Raw genomic sequence first — 12,514 nt, forward strand, 5'->3', positions numbered from 1 at the left:
CTTGAGATTCTCATTCTTACGTGGCAAAATAGAATTCCTCTAATTTTTGCATGTCTCTATACAAATCTCTAAAGTTGTTTTGTTTACTCATGTGACATTATAATTTTGGTAAAAAAATCTTTTAGTTATTTTGAATATATATGAAGATTTGATTTTTATTTGTCTAAATTTTGAAAGCTATAAGTTGGACAATAGAGATATCTCAAGTGGACACTCTAAAAATAGATTGTTCTCTTGATATATCTCTATTTAAATACATCCACATCATCTTAGAGATCCAAAATTGAACTTTGCATTGGAAAGAATTTCTTTTTTTTGAAAAAAGAAACTCTAAAAAACATACACGGCAGTAATGGTTTCAAAAATTGAGTGTTGCATTTGGAGATGCTCTAACTATCTTCATTCTTATCGTTCTATTTAATTCTATCCTATATGAATATTCCTATGATGCTTGTTTTTTTGATGAAATATTCCTATGATGCTTGTTACGGTTATATGATTTACATAGCATTGGAGTTTAAGGGAAGTCCGAAAATCATTAAAATATTAGAAATGTAGTAAAACTCTCCTCTGCAAAGTTGTAGAGGACACGATCTCATCTGAGGCTTTAAAGCTTCAGATTCACTAGATAAGTTTCTAAGGAAATACGAATGTTTTACAGTAGAATTCGTGCGTACCCAACCAAATCAAACAGAAGGAATTGATTTTAATAAGTCCTCTGAAAATTAAAAAAAAAAAACATAAAGATCGACTCGTCGGCTGCACCTATAAAGAGTCATACAATGTTTCTAAAAACCAACAATCTTCTCCTTCAAATTTATCACCCACCAAAAATCTATGTTGGAAGTCCGCCCCTAAAAATTGATCAAGGGCTATATAATACCTATGTAGGAAGTAAGAAATTTCCTTTTCATCTAAAGTGCTAGTAGTAGTCAAAATAGTGGACTAAATTCAAGTTCAAATCTTTGAAATCCAAATTAGAATTTCAACAAATCTATATTTAGAGGATTGAGATTTGAGTCATTAAAAATAAGATAATGATTCTGAATGTAAGAAACAACTAACCCTAATCCTTTTTCAACTCTTCTTCTCCAATAATATACCATACTATATATATGACCCCACTTTCCTCCTATCTATCTATATATTCCACAACAAAATCTCTTTCCTCCATATATTCATTATCAATAATCAACTTTCTATTTTATTCTCTTCTTCTTTCTAATCATCTCTTTCTCTATACAGAATTCATCTTCATGGTTAGTTTCCTTCAACCCATTCTTCATTAACTCTGTTTTTCAATTTCACTTCCCCTGTTTTAAGTTTCTAACCTTCTTATGCTCTGTTTTTTTACCCTCTTTTTCTTCTTATTGTTTTCAGGCTGAAGAGATGATTGGAACCATAAAATATGAAGAGGTGATTAACTTTTTTGAAGAATTTTGTTTGATATCAATGATGGGTATTTGATTATTAGCTCTAATTTTGATTATTTTTATTAATTCTCATAATTTTATAACAGGAATTTATAGTTAATCCTCGTGGATTAAAACTTTTTACATGTCAATGGATTCCAACTGATGAAGAACCAAAAGCTTTGATTTTTATCTGCCATGGTAATAATCTTAACCAAAACCCTACTTTTAATTCTTACTAATTTCTTCTTCAATCTGTTAATATTTCTCTGGGTTTTCATTCTTCTTTCAGGATATGCCATGGAATGTAGTATCTCCATGAGAGGTAATTATCAAATCTCTGATGAACTTTATGATAAATATGAAAGATTAGAACTAAAATTTAATGAGATTTTTCGATACAGATACCGGAATTCGATTGGCGAAAGCAGGATTTGCAGTTTATGGGATAGATTATGAAGGCCATGGAAAATCTTCTGGGTTGAGTGGATATGTTCCTAGTTTCGAAAATCTTGTTAAAGATTGTTCTGATCATTTCACAAGCATTTGTGGTTAGATTTTTATTGAAACTTAATTGGGTTATCTTTTTTATGATTCAATTTGAATCTTTTATGGGTTTAATTCAATTTTTGGAAAATTTTAATGGTTTGATTGACAGAAAGGAGAGAGAATAAAAGAAAGTTGAGATATATTTTAGGAGAATCAATGGGAGGTGCAGTTGTTCTATTATTGCATAGATTGAAACCAGACTATTGGGATGGTGCTGTATTGGTTGCTCCTATGTGTAAGGTAATTAGCTTGTTCTGTTTCTCTCTGTAAAAGAAACGGTCTAGATCGTAGTCAAATTTTGTCTTTTAGTGAATGAATCACCAAGTCAAAAAATTTGTCAAAATCCTGTGTGCACGTAGCACTCAGGTCTCTTAAAAAATCTCTTTATCTTGAACAGATAGCAGATGATGTGAAACCACCAAGTTTTGTTGTGGGCATATTAACAATGCTCTCTAAGGTTATACCAACATGGAAAATCATCCCAACCCAAGATATCATTGATGTTGCTTTTAAACAACCTTCCAAGAGAGAAGAGGTAAAATTCTACTACCATTATTTGTTACTTGTATTTCGTCAATTCCATTTTATTATGAAAAAGAGAAATTCTATTGGGCCCGATTTGGTCGGCCAACGGCAGGCTTGAGGAGTATTGAGGTTAGAGGGTTTGTCACGGGGTCAAACCCATGGGACAACAAACCATAACCGTCTCACGTAAGAGGGTTTTATGTTAGTCCGGTCGTGCACACATCAACTCTCATATTTGAAATAGTGGAGTACAGAAATTTGGAGATGAACAATTCATTATATCATTACTCATCCATTTGCAGGCAAAAAATATATGATCATCTGATATATTAGGCATATAGTTTACTGGTATAATATAATACATACATGATACATGCAAAGAATCTAATGTCAAGTTGTCAACAACTTTGTTTATGATAAAAATACAAATTAGCTTGTTCAACAAAATAAAAAAATACAAATTAGCTTGTTCAACAAAATAAAAAAATACAAATTAGCTTATATTGGAGAGTATAATATTCATCATAGGTGAAAGTAAGTAGTTAATGGATATTTTATTATAATGAGTTGATTGTATCACTTGTTATTTTAATCTATTCAATTCTGTTAGTCTATTCTAATGTGGGGGTTATCTGTACAAGTAGGTTTAAAATTACAAAAATATTATTTGAATTGGGTTCCCATCACCGGGTCAAAATCCCTAAATCTAGAAGGCGACAGTCATATAAATATACTATACGCCCCTTTGTCACTTCTCAACTGTTTTTCCCTGCTGACCGAGATATGTTACCTTTAGTTTTTTTTTGTTGAGATATATGTTACCTTCAGTGAGGAGTCTGAAATGAAATACAAAAACTTCAACAAAATGATAATCTTTGATGCCATCAAATGGCACATCACACACAATTGCATCTGTTGTTGGGTTTAGACAATAGTTGGGCCCATTTGGGTGATTCCATGGTTGGGCCCATTACCATCTAATAATTAATTGAGAAGTGAACCTCACCCACTCACTACTAGTCAAGACAATTTGTCTTCTAGTTAGCACATGGGTGGGGTCCACCTCTAGATGTAAGATGGCATTCAAAGCTCTCTTTCTCTAGACAATTAATGTCCCACATCTCTCAACTAGTGAAACTAAATGTGCCTTATAATAAGTTGCTTGACAACTCATTGTAAAGCACATGGTGGAGTAGAGAAGGCTCCCACACGCGCGCGCACACATGTGAGGCATTTGGGCCTTTTAACCAATTTGGTCTCTTTGGCTATTTGGGCTATTTGGACCACTTTGGTTATTTGGGCTATTTGGGCCACTTGGGTTGTTTGGGCTATTTGGGCTTATGGGCCTTTGGGCCGTGGCCCGTGAGCCCGTGTGCCCGGGTGCTCGGGTGCATGGGTGCTTGGGTGCTTGGGAGCTTAGGGTTAATCAGTTTCCGAGTTTATCTCCCACTCCCTTAACTTCTCTACCACGTTTCCTAGGCGGTTAGGGTTTTCTCAGAGGCTATATATACCGGCCGAACTCAAGAGAGAAAAGATACAACTCAATTTCGGCTATCTTCCTCTTTCTGATTGTTAAAGCTTTCGAGTTCTGTTATCTCCATTACTATCTCTGTTAGTGCAGACAGAGGAAGTAAGCTGTGGTCAATCCTTGGGGAGTGATCGGAATCAAGTAATTAGCACCCCGGTTACTCCGAAATCACTTTCAAGGCAGTGGCCTCCATACCACGACACAGTGAATTAGTTGTTTTCTATCCGACAGTTCCATTGATCTACCCTAGTTTTCCAACAATTTGAAAGTGATTTTCTGATCAATGGCTGCTGTTAATCTCAAAACCCTACCTGATATGCCAAAGATGATCCCTCTTGATGGAACTAACTACAAGAGGTGGTCACAGAAGCTACTTATCTTCTTCGAACAACTCGAAGTTGATTATATTCTGTTTGAAGATTTATCTACTGGTTCTTCAATCGACATCGACATTACCCCTGTTAAGGATAGGTCTTCTACTTCGAACGGTGATGTTGTCAAAAAACAGAAAGACAACAAAATCGTTCGAGGACATCTGCTGAATCATATGGACAACAAGTTATTCGACTTGTTTGTCAACTACAAATCTGCTAAGGATATCTGGGATACCCTTCAAAAGAAATACGGAGCTGACGATGCTGGAAGGAAGAAGTACATCGTGGGAAAGTGGTTACAGTTCCAAATCAACGATGACTCTTCCATCATGGAGCAGGTTCATGTCTATGAGAACCTGGTTGCTGAAATACTTGCTGAAGGCATGAAGATGTGTGAAATCCTTCAAGCCAATGTTCTGCTGGAAAAGTTTCCTCAATCCTGGAGTGACTACAGAAACCATCTGAAGCACAAGAAGAAGAACATGTCCCTTCAGGAGTTGATCAGTCACATGAGGACTGAAGAGGCAAATCGCCTCAAGGATAAGTTTGCTAACCTCTCTTTGAATTCCCCTTCTGCTAACTTAGTTGAATCTGTTCCCTCTGGAAACAAAGACAGGTCCAAAACTAATAAGAAGAAGAAGAAGTCTGGAAAGAGTAAGACTGGAGGAGTCAAGTCTAACTCGAAGATCCAGAAATCGAAAGGTCTCTGCTATGTCTGTGGAAAATCAGGACACAAAGCATACCAGTGCAACCAGAGGAAGGACCAACACTCAAACGTTGCTGTACTGAATATCGCTGAACCTGAAGAGATCATTGCTGCAGTAGCCGAGACTTGTTTGGTGGAAAGCAAACATGAATGGGTGCTAGACACAGGAGCTTCCAGGCATATGTGTGCAAACAGAGAGATGTTTCAGACCTTCGAGGAGATGAACGATGGATCCAGCGTCTACATGGACAACTCTGCAAAAGCTGAAATCGTGGGCAAAGGAAAGGTTCTTCTGAAACTCACCTCTGGAAAGAATCTGTCTCTGAACGATGTTCTCTACGTGCCCACCCTAAGGAGGAATCTGATCTCGGGATCTCTTCTCAACAAAGCTGGTTTAAAATTAGTTTTTGAATCTGATAAAATTGTAATTTCTAAGAATGGAGTCTTTGTTGGGAAGGGATATCTGAGTGGGGGCCTTTTTGTAGTGAACGTCGATTCAGAAATTAATAATACTTCTAGTTCTGCTTATATCGTTGAGTCTTCTAATTTATGGCATGGTAGACTAGGACACGTTAATTACGCTTCTATTAAGAAACTTAAAGAGAATGGAATCATCAGTGCAGATGATCTTGATGATCACACTAGATGTCCCATATGTGTAGAAGCTAAACATGCGAAACTGTCCTTTAAGAATGTCACAATTAGAACGACAGAACTTTTAGAACTAGTACACTCAGACTTAGCTGATTTCAGAAACCTAGCTAGCAGAGGAGGTAAGAGATACTACATTACCTTCATAGATGACTACTCAAGGTACACGAAAGTTTACCTCTTGAGGTCTAAGGATGAAGCTGAAGAAGCTTTTCTGAATTATAAGGCTGAAGTAGAAAACCAACTAGACAGAAAAATAAAGAGGTTTAGGTCTGACAGGGGAGGAGAGTATAACTCTAACACCCTTAAATCCTTCTGTGAAAAACATGGAATCATCCATGAATTTAGTGCTCCTTATACGCCACAACAGAATGGCGTTGCAGAGAGGAAAAACAGGACACTCAAAAACATGATGAATGCCATGCTTCTAAGCTCAGGATTACCCGATGAACTGTGGGGGGAGGCGATCTTATCTTCCTGCCACATACTCAACAGAGTACCCCACAAAGGGCTAGACAAAACACCTTATGAATTATGGAAAGGTTATGCACCTAACCTGAAATTTCTAAGAGTGTGGGGGTGTCTGCCCAAAGTGGGTATACCTGACTTTAGAAAAGTCAGTGTCGGACCAAAGACAGTTGATTCTGTATTTATTGGTTATGCTCAAAATAGTGCAGCATATAGATTCATGTTATTGGAAGATGAAACAATAACGGAATCTAGAGATGCTGAATTCTTTGAGCATGAGTTTCCTTTGAAACTACCTGTTGATAATATTCCTATGAATGATTCGTCACTTACTGATTTACCCACACATGAAGGAGTGCCTAACAGTATGCTCCCATCTATCTCCACCACAGATAGTGTAGAAGATGGAACAGGACTTAGGAAAAGTAAGAGACGTAGGATAGAGAAAACTTTTGGTCCCGACTTCATTACTGCTTTTCTATCTGAAGATGTAGACTGGCTTAACAATGAGTTTGTATCTAGTTTCTTAATTGAAACTGATCCAAAGACTTATCATGAAGCCATAACTTCAGTAGATGCAAGCTTATGGAAAGAGGCCATAAAAAGTGAGCTAGACTCTATCCTAGTTAATCATACGTGGGAGCTGGCCGACTTACCTAAAGGGTGTAAACCCATTAGCAGTAAGTGGATCTTTAAGAAAAAGTTTAGGCCAGATGGGACCATAGATAAGTATAAAGCCAGACTGGTGATCAGAGGCTTTACACAGAGAGAGGGACTTGACTACTTTGATACCTACTCCCCAGTGACTAAAATCACCACAATTAGGTCTCTTATCGCGTTGGCTGCCATGCATGACCTGGTAATACATCAGATGGATGTTAAAACGGCCTTCCTGAATGGAGATCTAGATGAGGAGATTTACATGTCTCAACCAGAGGGATTCGTAATCCATGGTCAGGAGAGTAAGGTATGTAGACTGAAGAAGTCCCTCTATGGTCTAAAACAGGCACCCAAGAAATGGTATGAGAAATTCGATGATACCATGTTGAGCAATGACTTCACTGTGAATAACTCAGACTCATGTGTATATTCTAAACGGTGTACGTCTGGATATGTCATCATATGTCTGTATGTTGATGACATGCTCATCTTTGGTGCCAATGAAGATGATGTGAATGAGGTAAAAACCTTTCTGTCATCTAAGTTTGAGATGAAGGACTTAGGAGAGGCAGATGTTATACTAGGGGTTAAAATCAAGAGAACCCTAGATGGCATCTCTCTGAGTCAACCTCATTATGTTGAACAGATACTGAGAAAGTTCAACTCCTATGATGTGAATCCTGTGAGAGCTCCCTATGACCCTAGCACAACTCTGGTGAAGAGTGAAGGACTAGGTGTCTCACAATCCGAGTATGCTAAGATCATAGGAAGTGTGATGTTTCTGATGAATCACACAAGACCTGACATTGCGTTCGCAGTAAATAGACTCAGTAGATACACACACAACCCTAGTGAAGAACACTGGAGAGCACTTCATCGCCTGCTTAAGTATTTAAGAGGCACAATTGATCTAGGCCTGCATTATGGAAAGTTCCCAGCAGTGCTGGAAGGCTACTGTGATGCTAACTGGGTCACTGACAATGATGAAGTCAGTTCAACTAGTGGTTATGTTTTTGTGTTGGGTGGAGGTGCTGTGTCATGGAAGTCTTCCAAACAGACATGCATAGCACGTTCCACTATGGAGTCTGAGTTTATTGCTCTTGAACTGGCAAGTCAGGAGGCAGAGTGGTTGAGGAGTCTCTTGGGAGACATACCACAGTGGGGAAGGGAAACTACACCAATTTCCCTTCATTGTGACTCACAGGCTGCCATTGCTGTTGCAAAGAATAATGTGTTCAATGGCAAGAAAAGACACATCAGGATAAGGCATGCTGCAGTGAAGCATATGCTGAAAAATGGTGTAATAGCCTTGGATTATGTGAGGTCAGAACAGAATCTGGCAGACCCACTTACTAAAGGCTTAACGAGGAGACTAGTTCTCGAGACGTCTAAAGGAATGGGGCTAAAGCCCCTGTGCTGATTTTCCATTCCTGCGACGTGGAGCGGAGTCAGCTAGAGTAAAAACTAGCAGAGCTCCATTAAGGGGTCAGAGTTGGACCTGAGGATGAGCCTAAGGCTCTTAATGTATTCATAGCCCTTTGTGGTGGTTCTAATGAGACGGACTTGATGAATACACCGATAGCTAACATATCCATTACCGTAATGGTGGTCCTATTGAGACGGACTGTATGATGCTTAGCTGCTGATGATGATGATGAGGATGAACTTCCAAAGTTCTTAATGATTTCAAGACCCGAGTAAGGGGTCAGAGCCTGCGATGAGGTAGACTCAAAGAGATCACCTAAGTGAGCCCGAGGGTGTAAGGCCGCCCTCTATAGAAGAAAGACAGCAGTCTTCTTAAAACCTCACCAGTCCCAAGGTATGTTCAGGGCCTACTTAATGAACATGAACGAATCGCGGAGAACGCAGAACTCACCGGGTATCGTATGTGTTGTGGGGGTCTCAGCCAGAAATCTCCAAGTTCAAGAGTAATTTCACTTGGTTGCTTTATTTTTGGTTGTTGCCTCACTCCACTATGTGTCAATTCAAATCGAAAGATATTGAACACTTAAGTACATGTCCCACTTCCAGCTTAGCAGTCAGAAGTCTTTGATAGCCATCTTGTGGGGGATTGTTGGGTTTAGACAATAGTTGGGCCCATTTGGGTGATTCCATGGTTGGGCCCATTACCATCTAATAATTAATTGAGAAGTGAACCTCACCCACTCACTACTAGTCAAGACAATTTGTCTTCTAGTTAGCACATGGGTGGGGTCCACCTCTAGATGTAAGATGGCATTCAAAGCTCTCTTTCTCTAGACAATTAATGTCCCACATCTCTCAACTAGTGAAACTAAATGTGCCTTATAATAAGTTGCTTGACAACTCATTGTAAAGCACATGGTGGAGTAGAGAAAGCTCCCACACGCGCGCGCACACATGTGAGGCATTTGGGCCTTTTAACCAATTTGGTCTCTTTGGCTATTTGGGCTATTTGGACCACTTTGGTTATTTGGGCTATTTGGGCCACTTGGGTTGTTTGGGCTATTTGGGCTTATGGGCCTTTGGGCCTTTGGGTCGTGGCCCGTGAGCCCGTGAGCCCGTGTGCTCGTGTGCTCGGGTGCTCGGGTGCTCGGGTGCTCGGGAGCTCGGGAGCTCGGGAGCACCCGAAAGAAGACATAAACTCGGACACATCAAACACTATCTAATAGCATCTCAAATGCAAAACTCAAAAGAAGACATAAACTCGGACACATCAAACACTAATCGAGATTTTTATTTTTGGGTGACAAAAACATTTCTTAGTTCTTTTGTGTCTACAATACAAAATTTTGTTGTTTTATTTGTATAAGTGACGTGATTATTTCGTAAAAAATAATTAGATATTTTGAAGATATACAAAGATTTAATTTCTGTGGTTGACAGAAAGGAGAGATATAGTTTTTAGTGAGATTCAGTAGGAGATTGATGGAGCTGATAAGATGGAGTAGGTAACTAGGTATTTTTGTCTTTCATTTCTTTTGGGTTAGTTAGAAACCTAAACTTGGATCGAATCATATTAAAGTTCACCATAACCACCTATAACATGCAATTTTTAGTAATCAAAAGACTCAGAAAGTACTCGAGTCGATGACTGCACTTAACTTGGGGTTCAATAAACTATAAGTTCGAAACCGGGTGGTCATTTTTTCGCATTGTCATAGTCGAAATAACACATACATTGTTCTGTAAATGAATATTTATTAAAAAAAGGGTAAGGTGAAAAGGAAATACATACCAAGATTTCATGAAGAAGCCAAGAATGGGAAGACAGACAGATCTTCAGACCGACGACACCCAAGGATGAAGGATCGGATGAAACTGACAAACATTTCTTGGTTTCAGGTTCTCAAAATCTAATACATCAAAATCTAAGAATTTTTCAGAATCACAAATTCACAACCACAATAACAGAACAGCCAAAGTGTGAGAACAAAATCCTCAAGGAAAAATTTCTCCAACTCCTTCAAGCTTACTATCTAGTTTGATTAAATCACTTAAAAGCTCAATAGTATCTCTATATTCCTCACAAGCATCTCTAACTAAAACTTCCCAATCCTCCAAATTGAACCTCATTTTCCTCTTCTCCATCTCCTCCAAAACAAAGGAAGCATCACTCAACTTCCCCTCCTTACACAGTCCACTTACCAAACAACAAAAACTCTCTAATCTTGGAAAATGTTTGCTTGTCAACATGGCTGTCAAAACCCTCAATCCTTTCTCAAATTCGCCAATTCCACAAAACCCGTCGACCATCATTCTGTATGTTGCAGAGTTTGGAACACAACCTTCAACTTGCATTTCAACTAAGAACTTATAAGCCTCATTAGCTCTACCTTCTTTACACAAGTAATTTATAAAGATATTATATGTAACAACATCAGGCTTAAACTTCCTTTTCTTCATTTCGACTAGCATAGATTTTGCTTCATCAATCTTTCCTCTCTTCCCAAGATCACTCATCTTTCCCATAGATTTTTGCTTTCAAACCTTAATTAATGCTTTGTTCGTTTTTGCCCTTTTCTTTCATTGTGATAATTTCAAAATGAAAACGTTTTAAAAATGTGAAATAAGATCATGTGTTAATTCAAATGGGATCTTTACAAATCTTTGACATGAAAAATATTTGATCCAACCTGACCAAACAACAAACACATTTATTGAATTGGGTTCCCATCACCGGGTCAAAATCCCTAAATCTAGAAGGCGACAGTCATATAAATATACTATACGCCCCTTTGTCACTTCTCAACTGTTTTTCCCTGCTGACCGAGATATGTTACCTTTAGTTTTTTTTTGTTGAGATATATGTTACCTTCAGTGAGGAGTCTGAAATGAAATACAAAAACTTCAACAAAATGATAATCTTTGATGCCATCAAATGGCACATCACACACAATTGCATCTGTCTCCACACTTATTAACTCAAAATATTTATGAATTATCAGTTGTGTCATGCAGAATATAACCTAATAAGTAATGGACTTGATTTCACAAATCACAATAATTTGTATCCCTTCTCTTCCCCAATAGATTATGTATAATTGCCACCATATTCCAAAGAGATAATCACCCCATTTTAAGTGGATTCCAGATTAATTTAGATTTTCTTTTTACCTGGTAGTAAAAACTTCATCTGCTAATCACTCTACAAACTTCATTTGCTAATCACTCGTTTTCTTTTGAGTTGGTGGGTCGAGGCAATTTACCCATCCAACCACACACCGGATGGCCCTACAAGGAGATGCCACATCAAAATAACACATGAGAAAAACCAGAGTTTCATGTTTAAAGTCAATAAAAGCAGAAAAAACCCTAAACCGCGTACAAGTCCTTTCAGAAAAAAAAAAAAAAAGTACAAATGACCATCACAAAAGAAAAAGTCACCATCGCAAATATTGTCCTTTCAACAAAAAAAAAAAAAACCCATCAAATACTATCACCTCATGTTCTTTCTAGAAAATGACATATGTGGCACGAGACTCTATCCACAACTTCTATCTAATAGCATCTCAAATGCAAAACTCAAAAGAAGACATAAACTTGGACACGACAAACACTAATCGAGATTTTATTTTTGGGTGACAAAACTATTTCTCAGTTCTTTTGTGTCCGCAATACAAATTTTGTTGTTATATTTGTATAAGTTGACGTGATTATTTCGTAAAAAATAATTAGATATTTTGAAAATATATAAAGATTTGATTTCTGTTAGTTGAAATTCATATATTGATGAGTTGGATAATTATATCATCTCTAATGCAAAACTCTATTAAACCTTTGTATCACTTGCAACAAAAAAAAATCTCTATATCAAGTCTGGCTTGAGATTCTCATTCTTACGTGGCAAAATAGAATTCCTCTAATTTTTGCATGTCTCTATACAAATCTCTAAAGTTGTTTTGTTTACTCATGTGACATTATAATTTTGGTAAAAAAATCTTTTAGTTATTTTGAATATATATGAAGATTTGATTTTTATTTGTCTAAATTTTGAAAGCTATAAGTTGGACAATAGAGATATCTCAAGTGGACACTCTAAAAATAGATTGTTCTCTTGATATATCTCTATTTAAATACATCCACATCATCTTAGAGATCCAAAATTGAACTTTGCATTGGAAAGAATTTCTTTTTTTTGAAAAAAGAAACTCTAAAAAAC

General features: G+C 37.4%; 1 protein-coding gene across 1 annotated transcript; it reads left to right on the forward strand.

Annotated features, from left to right (window-relative positions):
* Nucleotides 1–1,140: 1,140 nt before the first annotated feature.
* Nucleotides 1,141–2,796, forward strand: LOC147565713 (caffeoylshikimate esterase-like). The gene is made up of 7 exons (XM_086667986.1): nucleotides 1,141–1,259; nucleotides 1,381–1,416; nucleotides 1,520–1,613; nucleotides 1,705–1,737; nucleotides 1,817–1,963; nucleotides 2,071–2,201; nucleotides 2,359–2,796. The coding sequence occupies exons 1-7, from the start codon at nucleotides 1,257–1,259 to the stop codon at nucleotides 2,602–2,604; spliced, it is 690 nt and encodes a 229-aa protein (XP_086524112.1). The 5' UTR covers nucleotides 1,141–1,256; the 3' UTR covers nucleotides 2,605–2,796.
* Nucleotides 2,797–12,514: the final 9,718 nt, after the last annotated feature.

The sequence above is a fragment of the Eschscholzia californica genome, unplaced genomic scaffold, assembly GCF_041429995.1.
Source record: "Eschscholzia californica isolate CP2 unplaced genomic scaffold, dmEscCali1.0.p SCAF_1, whole genome shotgun sequence".
NCBI lineage: Eukaryota > Viridiplantae > Streptophyta > Magnoliopsida > Ranunculales > Papaveraceae > Eschscholzia > Eschscholzia californica.

Bases quoted from the DNA above. Each gene is read 5' to 3' on its own strand.
- LOC147565713 (XM_086667986.1), top strand. The intron at 1,417-1,519 runs GTGATTAACTTT...ATTTTATAACAG, and splicing joins GAACCATAAAATATGAAGAG to GAATTTATAGTTAATCCTCG. The intron at 2,202-2,358 runs GTAATTAGCTTG...TATCTTGAACAG, and splicing joins TGGTTGCTCCTATGTGTAAG to ATAGCAGATGATGTGAAACC.